The 16,928-nt window shown below is 36.0% G+C and overlaps 1 protein-coding gene across 50 annotated transcripts in view; it reads right to left on the bottom strand.

Moving 5' to 3' along the window:
- CAPS2 (calcyphosine 2) overlaps nucleotides 1–16,928 on the bottom strand; it is a 30,354-nt gene that overhangs the window by 4,235 nt on the left and 9,191 nt on the right. For 29 of the 50 annotated variants that reach the window (XM_086884309.1, XM_086884314.1, XM_086884304.1 and 26 more), the window contains 9 exons: nucleotides 15,262–15,381; nucleotides 10,654–10,721; nucleotides 8,214–8,333; nucleotides 7,014–7,088; nucleotides 5,577–5,672; nucleotides 5,378–5,471; nucleotides 4,030–4,145; nucleotides 1,896–1,972; nucleotides 136–290 (listed from right to left, as the gene is read on the bottom strand). In XM_086884309.1, coding sequence (XP_086740435.1) covers nucleotides 136–290; nucleotides 1,896–1,972; nucleotides 4,030–4,145; nucleotides 5,378–5,471; nucleotides 5,577–5,672; nucleotides 7,014–7,088; nucleotides 8,214–8,333; nucleotides 10,654–10,721; nucleotides 15,262–15,381 — 921 coding nt within the window. The remainder of the gene's footprint in view (nucleotides 1–135; nucleotides 291–1,895; nucleotides 1,973–4,029; nucleotides 4,146–5,377; nucleotides 5,472–5,576; nucleotides 5,673–7,013; nucleotides 7,089–8,213; nucleotides 8,334–10,653; nucleotides 10,722–15,261; nucleotides 15,382–16,928) is intronic. The other 21 variants (XM_086884310.1, XM_086884311.1, XM_023932288.2 and 18 more) reach the window with 5 other exon arrangements.

Genomic DNA, 16,928 nt, shown 5'->3' with positions numbered 1-16,928 from the left:
TAAGGGAAATTAAAAAACCACCAAAGGAAAACATGCACAACCCAGGCATTAAACTATAGATTTAAGCAAAGAAAAGCAGCAATTACATAAATTAAGAAAGATAATACCCATGTTTACAGTTTCAGCTAGACTCACCCCTTCAGGTATTTCCAAATGGAATACTTTTAGAGCTTCTTTCAAGGTTGCTCGAGAAAGAAAGCCATTTCTGTTCTTGTCTATTTGTCGGAAATATTTTCCTAAGCCTGTTATAACCCGAACTCCTCTTTTACTTAGTGTTTCTCTGAATATACCTGAGGATTTTGAGAAATCAAGGACACAACATTTACCTGAAGTTGTCCACTTGCTATGGAGACAATATAGAAGTAAAGAACACCATGTCCACATATGATGGTGCTTGTTAGAAAGACATACCCATGCATTGGGGCTCCCTTGTCTTTGATTAAAGAATGCCCGTCCAAAAGGAAACCAGCAGTAATTTAACATTTGAGTGGAAGTCATATGAAGTATGTCTAACAAGCAATATCTAACAAAATTTTTTCAAAGAGACTACATAAGGAAAAGAGAAATGGCTATTGCCCTCTATATGTTAAGACTGTAAAACTGCCTGCTTCTGTGAGAATAAATTACATGCCATGATTTACCATACAAAGTAACTTTGGAACAACTACTTCAGAACAATACAAAAATTCTATCATGAGACACAGAGTTGTTTCTTTCTTCTACAAACTTGTTAAGTGCATGTAGAAACGAGAACAAAAATGACCAATTTGGCAAAATCATTCCCAAATTATACGCAATTTCTCTGGTAAGATTTATGAAAGTCTTCAGCTGGCAATTTCACTTAGGGATGTCTGAGTTTCTCAGCTTTGTTAACAGAAGTCTTATGCTATTACCTTCAAATTAGTTGTATCTACAGTTTTAAAGACAAATAGGGGCCAGGTGAAAGCAGGAAATTTTTTCCAGTAATGCTGAAACTCAGACATATGTTAAAAGGTGCTTTGAAGAATACACACACAGCATTCCTCCAGGGAACACCAGCAAACCTTAGATGTAGTCAGATAACTGAAAAGTCAGCTTGTGTTAGTTATGCAAGGGGAAAATGGAAGATTAAAAAATAAACCTAATAACCCTAATTATTATTCCAACAATTTTTTTGTAAAAGTCAATGTCCAAGCAGATTCTAGTGACCAAAGAGTGACCACTTAAAGCAGGTTAATGACAGTAGTCAGGGGAGATTATACAAGCTGTGAGCTGCTCAGATCAACCATTTTTATTGACAAGGTTGCAAAAATAATACACAACACTGTACAAATATCTTTCCATAATCTTCAGCAAAAAGCTATGCCTTTATCCTAAAGACTGTAGATAGGAACATGGTAGAATTTATTTATATATTCCAGACTACACTGCACAATTATACTCATAATTTTTAAAAAGCAAAATAATAGAGAATATCAAAATGCAACTTATCAGTGTATAGAAGCGATGGCCAAAAGATGTATCTACCACAAAATTGATGGAAGAAATGAGATGGTGTTTGTACACTTGGCCAATAACAAATTTAATGACAGTGTAACATAGCATCAGTGTTATTTTTCAGAATTTTTTCAGGGATTAGGTCAACACAGAGATTAACATTTTATTGATTACATTCATAATTACTCTGTACATTCTGCACAATCTTTACCCAGTCTGTTTATTTGAAGAGATAGGAGAAAGCTTTTATGAGTGATTTGTGCTGCTAACAGATTCTAATAATATTCTGATAAATATCTAACTTTTGTTTAATTTAATTTATACACATAATCTTCATAACATTGCTATTGTTCATTGCATTGAGCTGTGAAGACAGAGATATAGATATTAAAATTAAATGGGTTCTGGTAGATACAAACCTTGAATCTTCTTGAAAACTTTGCTGTCATCAACCACTTTCCTGGAACACTCTTCCTTGAGCTCCACAGAAGAAGCTCTAAAGAAGTCAAAATTAATATTGATTGGTGAAATTACATGTAATGTGACTATATTCAAAACAGATGTAATAAAAAATCCCAACATATTCAACTCTAATTCATATATGACCCTAATAAGCACAATATCCAATTGCTTGAGTTTGAGAGAGCCTTCACAAAAGTCCTTGCTGACTAGCTGCAGATATGCAGAAATTCTTTTCTAACACTATTAACTGGCATTTCCTCTACTAATTCATTAACCATGGATAATTCTTCCCCTGCATAAAATCTCAAGAAATTTCGTTCAATCTTAATCTCATACCACTGGAAGAGTTTGTTAAAGCAACCACATTTAATCACCATCAGGAAAATAACATGAAATACTGTTCAAATCTCTCTTTAGAACACAAATAGCAAAGGTGTAGACCAAAAGCATATCTAGAAATTATGGTTAAATTTTGTGGGATTATTTCTGCTAAGCTCCCTTCTGAGAAGAGCTTCCCACAAGTCTTCATCAGAAATTACTATAAAGGTTGTTAAAATTGCAGAAGAACCTACTGGAAGAAAAAAAACCCAAAAAAACGAAAAAGACTTGAAATTATTTTAATCAGAATATTAAAAAAAAAATGTAAAACTGCTTGCTCACCAGTGTTTTGCCATGACATACTCCTGCCTTCTGAGGCCAAAGACTTATCTCTCTGTTATCTAGTAGGACTCTTCATCTCCACTTTGGGTACCCCTCATTATGAAGTCCCTAAAAGCTTACCTACACCAGATCACCTAAACTGGAAAGTCAAGAAGCACCTGCAGAGGACAATGCACTCCCCTCTAGAACAGATGTAAACCAAATGATTCATGGTTTGTGACAGAAGGGCATAGCTGCTCCTGGGAACCTGCAGTAGACTTTTTGGACTGTAGCTGAACAGGATTTTCAGTCAGTAGAGTAATGAAGGTAAGAGGACTCAATTCAAGCATTTTGCACCAGAGAATAGAGAGCTCAATAACATCCTCATAGAGAAGAAAAAGACTAAATTAGTGACTAAATTTCAGTCTCTAATGAAAAGAATACAGAGAGAGTATAAAAAAGGAAATAATCTATTCCACACAGATAGCACAAAATCCAAAATTACAACGCACTGGAGCAGGTCTTCTTTTTGGTTCTTCTATTCAGAGATAACATTGGTTCAACTCCAAATTTCACAAGTATAAGATCAGCAACAAATGAAAGAAGAAGCTGTTTACTTGAATGATAGGTTTCTGAGATGTAAAATGTCTTACATAAACTATCTGAAATTAAACTATATTGTGTTTTATTTCACTGAAACTTTGCCAAGAGGGAACAATTAGCAGTAAGCATCATACAACTATACAGTTCTAGAACCAATTAAATTCGAATTTACTGTTCTATGCACTGTTAGCTTACTATGGCTCCTTTGCAAAGCTTCCAGTCTAAAGGGACTTTAAGTGAATATTACCATATCTGAGAACAAGCTTCATGTGTCTAAACACTTGCAGAAAGAAAATAACAGTCAAGTTCTGCTAACAAAGTAGTCCTTACATACTGAGCATATTCAATTGAGATTAAAATTAGTCTCTTCCTAATCAGGAAGGGATCAAAGTATAAGATATATGAGGAGAGGCTGGGAGAGCTGGAACTGTTTAGGCTGGAGAATAGAAACCTTGGGTGATCTTACCCTCAAGTATATATAAATACCTGACAGAAATGAGTAAAGAAAACTGTGACAGGCTCTGCTCAGTGGTGCCTGTCGACAAGAGGCAATGGGCACAAACTGAAACACAGGAGATATATGATTTGCATATAAAAACATGTGACCTCAAGCAAAGAAAATAGAACAGCTTCACATTTCAATTCTTACTTTAAAATTACTCCTTACCATTCTAGGAAGTTACAGAACTAGGCAAAATCCTCTAACATCTATTACTAATTTCTCTTATGAACAGCCTAAATATGGATTCTGTTTTTAGCAGTGTAAGTAATAAGGTATTAGGAGCTTAATTTTTTTTATTTTTGCTTAAGGAAGGTAAGGTAATTTGAAAAGTAGTTAGCAGCACTTACTTTAGATTATCCATAACTGCTTCATCAATACTTATCACACGAAGGGTGAAGATGGGGTTCTGCTTAACACTTTCTGGAAGGTTATGATCAACACTTCGGAAAGTCAGATTGGCTCCCTGTTGATAAAGCACACAATGATTTAAAAATAGGTTGTATATTTTGTAAATAGAGGGGAAAGGGAAAGAAAGAAAAGCAGGAAGCTAAAAGCAAAGAATGTTGAGAAGAATAAAAAAAATGCAGTAGCTCTGACAGTAATATCTGGTCTTGGTTTATAAAGTCTCCAAAACTGATGAATTTGGGAGGAGACAGAGACACTGATATTGTGCAGGGGTCTCAAGCACTTGGACTTTGTGAAAGATATGCATATCTTAATGTCTGCCCATAAAGCAAGATTGCAGATATGGAGATTCACAGACACAGCATCATCCCAAAGAGCTACTGAACTCAACGCAGTGCACTTTCCGGATGACTTTATGATGAACCTTTACTCAGAACACATTTCCATCTGCAGGCTGCAATAATACACATGACAATAAAATATTAAAATCCCAAAAAGTAGTTTTTTCTTCCATATCATAAACTCATCTATTTCATCTTTGAAATTCTTAGGTGGCTGTGTAAACAGTTAGGATAGGCAGATGATTAGACAAAACACACTAAAAACTAATGTTGACTTCTTTTACTTTCTACAATCACGGTTTTCCCTCTAAACTTCATATCTGAAGGAGGAGCACGTGAAGAATTTGGTGAAAACAGCCTGTACTTGAAAACTTGCTCAAGTATTTATAAACTATGAACACTTCACCCAGTACAAAAGTAGAGCAGTACAGAAGGTGTTATATGATTTTTAGTCAGTCATCAGATTAGCTGGTAGACAAAGTTTAACATTGTTTCATACACTTTCTCTAAACATCTGGTTGTTTACATTTCAAACTGTAGGCTAAAAACAATTAACCTGCAATTTCTTCATTTAATAAATATTTAATCATTGCTTCGAGTTTAAAATGCCAGCAGACCTTGCAAAGACTATTTACTTTTAACAAGTACTTTGGTCTACTTCGTCTTCAGGACTCTCCTTGCCGAGTGGATCATTTCGTCCAAAAAAGGTCCACACTGTCAGCAGTCTTGTGCCCTCTAGGGGGAAAACTGCAAGCTACAGCTTAATCTGAAACCTAAATTGGCAACTTCTAAAACGTGGGACAACAAAACAATCCAGACTTCTGAGAATCTTTAATTCAAGGGGAAGACTTTAAGTCTTCTCAGACTAAAAGAAGTCTAGATCACAATTTATAATTCAAATATTCAAATATTGCCTCCAAAAAAAGATATTCAGCAGAAGAATACTTACAATGTAGAAGTCACTAAGATCATAAGCTTTTCCCTTTCTTTGTCCACGTTGATGTTGATAAACTCCCTTCTGAATGAAAGGCAAGGCATTTGTTCTGTGAAATAATACAAAACTAGTACTAAAACAATGAAATTTATTTAAGCTTCTTAGATACAGTGAAATGTTTTATAAAACCCTTTAAAAAAGTAATTAATCCTACCTGTTTTTTCCAAACTGTCGATATTCATACACAGTAAGGGATTTGTCACATGCAAAAAAAAATCCAATCAACTCCCTACAAGCATCATGACCATTTCTAGAAGGAAAATTGAAAAGCACCTTTATTTTTTTCATCTATATGAATCCAATTCAACCCAAAAATAAGTAACATTTATTTAGGAATCAGAATGGTTTGAGTTGGAAGAGGCCTTAAAGATCATCTAGTTCCAAAACCCCTGGCATGGGCCATGACACCTTTCACTAGACCCCTCTGCTCGGAGCTCCATCCAGTTTGGCCTTGAATGCCTGCAGGAATGGGGCATCCACAGCTTCTCTGTGCAATCTGTTCCAGTGCCTCACCACCCTCACAGTAAAGAATTTCTTCCTGTTATCTAATCCAAACCTGCCTGCTTTTAGTTTGAAGCCATTCCCCCTTGTCCTGTTACTACACACCCTTTAAAAAAGTCCCTCTCTATCTTCCCTGCAGCCTCCCTGTAGGCACTGGAAGGCTGCAAGAGGGTCTCCCTGGAGGCTTCCCTTTTCCTGACTGGACAATTCAACTCTCTCAACCTATCTTCATAAGACAGGTGCTCCATCCCTCTGATTATATTTGTGACTTTCCTGTGCATCACTCCAACAGGTCCTTCTCGTGCTGGGGATCCCAGAGATGGACACAGCACTGCAGGTGGGGTCTAATGGGAGAGAGGAAGAACAGTAGAATCCCCTCCCTCGCCCTGCTGGCCACGTTTCTTTTGGTGCAGCCCAAGCACAGGTGGTTTCCTGGGCTCAAGTGCACACTGCCAGATCAAGTGTGCAAGAAGCACACTGCTTCTCATTGATCAGCACCCCCAAGTTCTTCTCCTCAAGGCTGCTCTCAGTATTCAATTTATTTCCAATGTTGCATGTAAAATTTATTTTTTTAAAGAACTCTCTGACTTTTTTTCTCTAACCCACCATGAAATTCAGCTTGTGCATTTGGTCACATATTTTAATTCAATATTCTATTCTCCATAATGCCAAAGACACCTCTCAAGGCTTCATATTTTAGTATTCCAATATAATTTTCACTGATTAACTAAAGGATTACATACACCAGGACTACTGCATTCACTGAGGTATGTGAAAGTATGTTGCTGAATACCCAGCTATGTCTAACAAGTATACAGCTCACAGCTGCAAAAAAGCATCACTTTCAAAACTGAAAAATATGTTTATGCTACCACTACTCAAATCGTAACAGACCTTAACATTGTACAGTGGGACTGTAAAGCCACTATCCATTACTTATGTCAAAATTTTTAGTATACATGGACATCCACACGTACTTTTTTTCTTCAGCACAAGGAACAGAAACATTCAGTGCAATTAATCAGTTCAAGAGAGTAATCCTCATTCACAAATTCAGAGCACTGAAAAGCTTCACAAATTTTGTGATTACCTCGATATAATCCTACTATCAAAGCGTAGCTTGTTGGAAAGCATGTTCTCAGTTAGTCCTGATTTGGTCCTTACTCTGTGAAAATAAAGCAGCATGTTAATGACACCTAAATGCCCACAGATAAATGTTACATAAAACTCAACCATTTTCAAACAGCTGAAACCATGAAATACGGTATCCTTGGCAACTGGCTGAGGAGATGATCCTTTGTAGTTGAATTAGAAAGCAACTCAGAGCTGTAAAGTGCTCTGTTATTATATAACATGAGAGTACATTCACAGAGAACATAGATATGAATGGGAAATTGTGTTTACATACACTTATATAAAGAATTAACCTTTATCTCTACCACTCACCATACTTCCATGAACCAATGTGCTCTGTTGCAAAAATACCCAGGTTGGGGCTTTTGTACCCACCTAAATATTTTATATTGGCCCTATTACTAGTTCCAGAAATGGAGATTGTCACATTTGTCTATGTGATGGTTGTAAGAAATTGAGACTGGTTTTGTTGCCTTTTTTCCTGTTTTTTAAGAATACAGAGATGACATTTGATGAGAAAGACTTTAGAGCAGGATGTTAAAATGCCCAAAGCAGAAATGCTTGTCTGAATGTTGAGAAAAATTAACAGAACAAAGCTCAAGACCTGCAGATTCATTCAATTTTATGTATCACAGTGTTTCCTCAGGTTTTTTTAAGTCCTTGGAGCAACTAGTTCAATGTTGATAGTCCAGGAACGTCATTTAAATGCCAATAGGGTTAATTATTGCAGCAGAAATCAAAACATGCAAGAAAAGTATGATTATATTGTGAAGATCTACATTAGCATTTACAGATGCATATTTATGCAATTTATGCACCTAAGGATAGGAATCTCTAAAAGGATACTGACAGGATTGCAAGCATCCAACCACTTGGAAAAGGCTGGCAAATCCTTGTAATGAATAATATCAATACAAGCTTAACAGTGCTCTCACAGGTTTTATAAATTCTATGGATCAAACATAATACACAGAGAATTCATATAAAAAGGTCCCTATTATCTCACTAGGCAATATCAAGCACAGGAAAGCTACAAAAAAGGCCTTGCATGAAGATAGTGGATTCAAGTCAAAAACAGAATACCTGCAAAGGCAAACAGAATTCACAGAGCTAAACAAAAATATACACAGCAGAAAATTTATTTTTATAAACTTACTTGGTTTCATGGAGTGTCCTTTTTCTAAAACGCATCGGTGCTATGCCAGCTCCCAGAAGTCCTTGAGCTTCCTTGCAAGCATCAGAACGTGTGGACTGCTCTGGATCACTTATGACAGCTCTGACCACAAAGAGCAAGGAGAAGCCCTCTGACTATTTGTATGGCTGAATTTCAGGTCTTATATATTTTAATGCAGGAAAGAAAATACCCAAGAATAATACAGTAATACAATCTTGGAGTTATCCATTAAGCTTGCATAAATTTGTGGGCCTACTTTTTTGTTTGTTTTTACAAATTCTTAAGTCTATTTCTTAAAATCAAACATACGCATTAATATTCTGGCAGTGCACTGCTACACAGCAATGTTGCATGCAGATACATATTATTTAAAGTATACTTTATGTGTCTTCATATAAAATAAATCTTATTATTACGAAGGCTTGTGGGGTTTTTCATCATTTCCACTATTTCTGTAAATATTCCATCAGTGATATTCTTTAACCACTGCTCCCTCCAGTATCAGTGATATCAGCTACTAGCACTGGCCAATGACATCACCTCAGAACCATAGAACAGCCCAGGTTGGAAGGCAACATAAAGATCATCTAGCCCCAACCCACATGCTGTGGGCAGGACACCTTTCACTGGACCAGGTTGCTCAGAGTCCCATCCAATGTGTCATCCAATAAAAACATTGTCACTTCCTTCCTCAAAGTGCTAACTACACAGCTGAGAGGATTTCAACATTCCAACAAGCAGAAAAGAAATAGATGAACTGGGTTTTGAACATTTTGATATTCTCTGTATCAGTTCAACAAGTAAGAGACCCTTTAAAAATAAATGAGATGCTTGTTATGCTATTGAAATGGTTATCAGAAGGGAAATAATAATTTTGTATGGCTATTATAGTTTTCTAAACTTGCTCTCTGATCTATACAGATACATCTTTTAGACACATCAGTTACACTGATTTAACTGCAAGATTTGCCTACTAAAAAAAATATTCAAAACACCTTTGTATTTCTTTAAATAGCTCTTTTTTCATGCAACAGTTTTGAACTAATCTTTTCTGATCAACATCCTGATATCTGATACCAATTTGTTTGGAAGTACAGGCAGGGTTATATTTGGAATATAAACAGAGAGATTTTTTAAATTAAAACTTGATGCAGCTGCAGCACTACTGAATATTGTTTTGACATTATCAACAGAAGGTTTCAGAGTAGAAGAAGGAATACATGGAAAAATAAGGCAAAGCAGCAGAAGGAGGTTAAACACAGAATGGGCATCCATGATCCAAGACGCACAAAGCTGTTCATTTAATGCAACATCAGTAGTACTGAAACACTTCAATATAACCAGCATATTTTTAAGATCACCTCTGTAATAATCTTTAAAGGGATATGACACAGGCCCAGCACTTATCTGAGAACCAGGGGCTTCTACCCTGTATAGCTCCATAATTTTAATTCTACTAAATGAGGATTAAAACTGGAATTTAACACTGTGTTTCATGACAGTCTTATTTCCCTCAGGCAGCCTTCTTGTCATGTCAGCTTTTAAATAGTGTAAAAGTGTTAACAAACTTTTAAACAATATAGGTCATTTAAACAGTCATTGTAACAGAAACAAAGTAAAACTAAAATGGTGAACTGCAACAACATTTCAGCCTCAAAATCTGAGGATTTGATGGGCTGGAACACCACTGCAGATGACTCCAGAGATTGTAAACTATGCACAGAATGCAAAATAATCTAGACATACCCACAGATAATTTTTAGGAAGTGTAAAGTAACATGAAACTATATTAAACAAGCTTGCATCTTATACTGTCATAACCAGACAGCTTGCATAAAGCCCTGAATTATTAAAGCATGCTTAAAATAGAGGGATCTTTCTGCACAGAAGTGATGCTTTCTTGAAGCTAAAGGGACAGCAATGAAGGCAGGAGATCTTACCGTACAACCTCAACTTATAATAGTGCCTTTTTTGTTTCTACATGCCCAGCATTGGTATAATACTTCTTTATGCCTGAAAGGTGTTGTGTCAGTATTAATAAAGAATCAATAAATATTACTAAAGCTAATATTTTTAAAAAGGACAATAAATATTGAAGATGTGTAATTTATAACATCAGGCATCCATATATTTTCTTGAGGTGCAAGAGGGCTACTTTTGAGAGCTAGCGCTATTGTAAAGACCTTAAAATATGTTAAAGTATAAAATTAAAAATTCTTTCCAGAAAAAAAAATAACATACACATGGCACTTTAAACTGATAGTTTAAGTTGTATTAAAAAGACTTTCCATTTAAAGAATTTTTGCAAATAATACTACTACATTAGACTTCATAAGATGACCAAAACACCTCTTAAGCCATCCACTAACATCTAAATTCTTCTGTAGGGAAAATTGAAATTTTACATTATAAATTCATTTACCTACATAATTGATCCACCATAACTTGTTCTACAACAGCCTGTTTTCTCCTCTCTGCAGCCACATCCTCCTGCAATGAAAAACTGTCTGAGAACAAATAAAATATATAACAATAGGCACTTCAAATAACAAGTTACCCTTTAAGACAGCATTCAGAGGTCACAAACTTACCCATGCCACAATTAATATTTTTTTTACATTTTTAATAGGGTTAGGGTTCTATTTGCATAAAAAATAGACATATAATATTCTCTAGTACACACTCAATTTATCTATGCATATTAGTTGTAATAAATAGGAGACTTCTAGTATTTAGGTTGACAGGCTAAATCCTTATTTCTGTATTGTTTCCAATACATTTTGTAAGTACAATAGGAGACTGAGAAGACTCCCATTGTTCCAGTTTTTATGGGTGACAGAGATTCCAACTAAGAGAATGAAACTTTACCTCCAGCAATTTTAGTCAAAAAAATTCTTTTAAGACTTAGTCTCAGTTGCAAGATTTTTCTTTCCTGCATGCCACAATAATTTTCTGCTGAGACAGGAAAATCTGAAAAACCTTTCAGGAAATATCATCCTAAAGGGAAAAGGGTATTTAACATGATCTTATTATTATTTTTCTTAGAGTAACACTGAACCATAACCTTGTGCCTTTCACTTTAATGTGTGCAGGCACTGATCATAACCTGTTACACAAGAGAGAAACCAAAGCAGGTTCCATCCAAAAGAGGATAGCCCAGGAGAGTATGGAGGCCACCAGTAATAACCAAGCCTCAGCACCTCTCTTTATCTTCCACATTTCTGAACTTTTTTACAAATTTAAATTTGCCTTTTATTAAAAAACAAATAATTTTATACATTAGAAAAAAGAGATTATTGTTACTAAGGGAGTTTATGCTTATATTTTTTAGATATTCTGAAAGTAAATAATTAAGATATTTTTTTCTAATTGGTATTGTGTGTAAAGCAAATTATAGAGAAATCCAGCTTTTGTGTGAATGAAGAAATGAAAAGTTTCCAGGTACCTATAAAATAAAGATAATTTTAAAATAATAAAAAACAAACAAACAAACAAACAAATAAATAAATAAGAGATGTTATGGGTAGAATTCACAATCTTCAAATAAATACTGACTGGCACTAGTATTCACTAGAATACTAAAAAACAAAAAAAAAAAAAGAAAAACAAATCAAAAAAACCCAAATAACTAATGCAACACCAAACCAGCGGTTGGTTATTCCAAACTGATTTTAAGCCTTAGAAGATTTTGGAATTATAAGAGATAGAGGATTTTTCAGTTTGCTTTCATGTTTCATTTTTACACCTATAAGAAATACAGGGTGCTTTATTCTGAATTTTTCATTCTTTACCCATTAACTGTGGCAACAAATTTATGAAAAAGAATGATGTAAAAGAGGACACAGTGACAGTATAGAGCAGTATTTGTTATAATATATTCCATGGACCCTGGCTTACAGATCCAAACCAGTTAGCATGCTAAAAAGAATCTGATTTAAAAAAAAAAAAAAAAAAGCAGAAAAAAAACCTTACACCTTAAACTTCAACTGAATATTAGGCATGTAATCTTTCATGAAACATCTTCCATTCTGCTCTTAGACAAAAGCTCTACTATGAAATTACAAAAATGTGGAGGGCCGAGGCAAACATTGAACTTGCAGCAGCTCTCAGTGATAAAAAAGTAGTAACTGCTGTTCTCTAAATATGAGCATTCAGGGAAAACCAAACTTCTTCAGAGGTTATATATGACATTTTTTGGCAATGGACTCTTACTAGAAGGGGCCTACAAAGAACATCGAGTCCAACTCCTAGCCCTGCACAGAACCATTCCTGAGTCACACCATATGCCCAAGAGCATTGTCCAAACACTTCTTGAATTGTCAGGTTTGGTGCTGTGACCACTTCCCTGGGGAGCCTGTTCCAGTGCCCAAACACACTCTGGGTGAAGAACCTTTTCTTGATATCCAGCCTAAACCTTTCCTGACACAACTTCAGGCCATTCCCTCAGGTCCTGTCACAGATCACAAGAGTGAAGAGATTAGTACCTGTCGCTACTCTTCCCCTCATGAGGGCTTTGAAGACCACACTGAGGTAACTCCTCAGTCTCTGTCAAGCTGAACAGACCAAGACATCATTTGCTCCTCATACAGCTTCCCCTCAGGACACTTCACCATCTTAGCTGCCCTCCTTTGAACGCTCTCCAGTATTTTAATATCTTTCTTATATTGCGGCACCCAAACCTGTCCCCAGCACTTGAGGAGAGGCTGCCCCAGCTCAGAGCAGAGCATGACAATCCCCTCCCTTGCCCAGCTGTGATGCTGGGCCTGATGTCCCCCATGACAGGGTTGGCCCTCCTGGCTGCCAGGGCACTGCTGGCTCAGGTTCAACTTTCAGGTTCCAGGACCCCCAGATCCTTTTCCCTGGCACTGCTCTCCAGCATCTCATTCCCCAGTCTGTCTGTCCATCCAGGGCTGTCCTGTCCCAGGAGAAGAATCCAGCACTTTTCAGTGTTGAACTCCATGTGTTTGGTGATTGCCCAGCCCTCTGGTATGCCAAGGTCTCTGTGCAGGGCCCTCCTGCCTTCCAGGGAGTCAGCAGCTCCTCCCAGTTTTGTATTATCTGTGAACTTGCTCAGTATCCCAGTCCTGTGTCCAATTATTTATGAAGGTATTGAAGAGTACAGGGCCTAAAATGGAGCCCAGCAAAACCCCACTGGTGAAATCCCAAAACCCCACTTTCATCCCAAATCACAGAAAAATCAAGAGAAGTTCTACTTTAACATTTGACTTTTTGGTAATGATTGCAGTAAAAGGACATATTAACATTGTGTATCCTTAAGCAAAATTTTCAAGTACCTTAAAATGAAATGCCAACAATTGAGGCAACATATACAAAATGGAATTAATACACATGCAGTTACTAGTGGCAGTTTTTTTCAGTATTCTAACACTATCAGAAGCTGGACCTAGGAGAGCCTGAGATGGTCCTCAAAAGAGAGAGTCAGCTGGTGCTAACCATGAGTGCTAACTCATAATAACAAAAGGGCTTCTAAAGGTCACAGTAACACCTTGCTCAGACACCTGCTGGCTTTCTTTTAAAGCATGACAGCTACAGAATGTCTTCTGTTTTGTGGTTCTGCACTGCTCCCTTTCTCAGGGCTTTCACAGTACTTGCTTTAGCATTAAGTAGTTTTTCTTGGGATAATTCAAGACTTTTTTCCATTAACTTTACATGATAGTATGGATTTTAAAATTTATTCTAAAAATAAAAGCTTAAGTACTTTCTCAAAAGACTTTCTTATCATGAAAATTAACAGTGACTTCAGTAGAGCAACATCTGCATTCACTTCAATAAGACTAGAAATCAAATAAATGCTTGCAATGGTGCAAAATTCAGTGCACAGTGACAAGCAAATAAAATGAATTAAAATTACTATTTATTTTTAAAAAGTCATAAAATTTCTCACGACTTAATATTCTATGAGAAAGTTAGAATGCATAACCCTTTTCAGCAATACCTTCAAAAAACAGTTATAAAAGCCATCACTCTGCATATGCAAATACTGAATCATGCAATATCAAATTAAGGTTCTTCATCACTGTAAATGATCCTGGCTGGATTCAAGGCCTGGCTTCAAATGGGCAAGACTCTTATTGTTCAGTCCCAGTAAGAGTAAAATTCATGTCTATGTAAGAAATTAAAGAAGTGTATTGGGTACATCCACGTAAGGAAAGTTTTAATTCTCCTCTCCGCATGCTAGTGAGTCCATGCTAGTTTCTAGACTTCAGGGCTCCCTCCTTCCTTCAGAAAGGATCTGACAAAAGATCAGAGCAAAAACAATTGAAAGGAGAGGCTAAGGGAGCTTGGGTTTGTTTAGTTTGCAGAACCAGCAGCTATGAGGCAATCTGAAGAGAAGTTACAAAATTAAGAGAACCAAACTTTTTTTGACAGAAGCCAACAGTATAACAGGATGTAAAGGCTGCACACTGAGCCTTGGGAAGATTGGTGTGGACAATAGAAGGAATTTCTTCACACAGAGAATAGCATGACACATGAAGATATTGCTTAGAGACACTGTAGAAGCTCCATCCCTAGAGCTTGAAGACACAGCCAAAGTTGTTGCTGACTCAGTGTAATACTAGCTGATGGAATTATGGAATCCATGAACCATTGAATACAGGCTCAGCTAAAAGCTACAGATCAGAGGAAATAATAGAATATACTAAGCTGGAAGAGACCCACAGGGATCACTGAAGTCCAGCTTCTGACACTGAATGTAATACTTAGGTTCACTCAACCACCTTAGTTATTTTTATTTGTATGAATGTATCTGTATATATTACTCATAATTTGTGTTCTCATTTATATAGATTACTGCATAAAATATAAGCACTGCAGATAAGATTTTAAAAATGCCCACTGGATTGCTCAGTTCAACTACCATTGAAAGAAAGTTTAAACTCACATGATTTTAATGAGTGCAATTACATACTAGACCCAAATCCCCAAAGGCATGACTTCTCTTGAACATCTGAAAAGCCATTCTCCACATCTAGGTGGTTAGCAGGATAACACCAGTCAAAATACTTACAGCTTCTGATTTCCTTACATTGTGCTGCATTTTATAAGGCTTGTTTGTATAGCATTGTTGCAGGAGAGCTTTCTTATCAATAGTTACAAAATCATCTTGTCCATCATCAAGCTGTGTACCCTACACAAAAATACATTCTTTTTATAATGAAATGTAATAAAAACAAAATAAAAAACCCACACGTGTTTTCCTCAACCATTTATTTAAAAGTAATACTTTCTTCTTTACTTTTTAAAACGTCTACTTCTACTTCATGCTAATTAAAAGAGAATTTTTTTAAGCCTAGCTTTTTACAGAAACTGAATTTTATAAGGAAAGACTAGAGAGCAAGATTTGTATCTTTTGAATAATTACCAGTTTTCATTCATACTGAAATAAATAATAAATTTAAATATCTCAAAAATACTTTGTTCCTACAAGCTTTGTGAAAAAACACAGCAAGTCAGAGGAAGCAGACTTTAGTATCTCTGAGGAGAAGACAAGAACTCCTCATTTTTCTGTTCTGCTCAGGAACAACCAAGTGGAAGCAGAGGATTTGCTCTTAGGCATAAAGCTCAAAGCTCACTGTAGAGCTTTGTGACCAGTGAAGAAGTCAAATACAGCCTAGACAGGGAAAAGCCAAAGCATGCTACTGATTCTAACAGACTTGTAAACCAGTCCCAGGGTATTACAGAAATATTTCCTACAAGGACAATATGAAAAAAAGGGATACAGGAAGTTTTTCCAGAACTCAGTTTTTCCAGAACTTTCCTATGCTACAGAGGTAGCATAGGAAAGAAATCAAAAGAGTGGGTTTTGTTAGCAATCTCCTCCAGGAGCACCTTCTTTTCAGAAAAGGTAAGTTGTTACAAGTTCCACTAATCAATCAAAACAAGCGTGTTGAAATATTTTGATTTATTAATCTAACCAGGTAGTGTTAATATCTAACACAAAAAAATTGTTCTGATAGACATTATATAAAAATCTGTGACAAGAATTAACACACATGCTTCTAGTGCTTAGCAAATATCTTTCTGGAATCCAAAATCACCAGAAAAAAAAAGCCAGTCCCAATTTTTTTCTCCCGGCATACATTTGCCATCTATTTCTTCATTTTCAGATTAACTTGGCTGCTCCTGTAAATACCCTTTCAATGGGCTTGCATAAAGGAGTCACTTCTTGAAAAACAGATTATGAGTGCCACACTTAGAGTGGAATCATTAGGAAAAAAAACCTAAAAAACACCAAACTATAACAAATCTCCAGAACAGAAAATCTTACCTGCCACCAAACATAAAACTAAACCACAAAATACCTCAACTTCTTTTTCATTCACCACTTATTCACAGAATGTTTAATAGGTTTTTTCATGTTCTCTTTTATCTGATCACTAGAAGCACAACTATGAAGAGAAAGCTCTTTTAAAGCTATCTACAATATGTGAAACAATCTTTCTTTTGAAAAACCTTCCCTTTTTATTCTATTGAAGGTTAACAAAGTAATTTCAGTAAACTCCTTGTTATTCATCACAAACCTTTTCTCTGAAAAGCAATGAGCACAATATGTTCCATCAACATTTGCATACTTAACTTTCCATTAAGATTCTTAAATGGCCATCTACCCTCAGCAGAATCTAGCACTCAACCAAGTCCTCACAGCTGTTGCTTACTTAGGTTTACTCCTTCCTT

The sequence above is a fragment of the Cyanistes caeruleus genome, chromosome 4 (assembly GCF_971803275.1).
Source record: "Cyanistes caeruleus chromosome 4, bCyaCae1.hap1.1, whole genome shotgun sequence".
Lineage (NCBI taxonomy): Eukaryota > Metazoa > Chordata > Aves > Passeriformes > Paridae > Cyanistes > Cyanistes caeruleus.
Note: the sequence above shows the minus strand (reverse complement) of the source record. Positions and strands in the feature narration are given on the sequence as shown.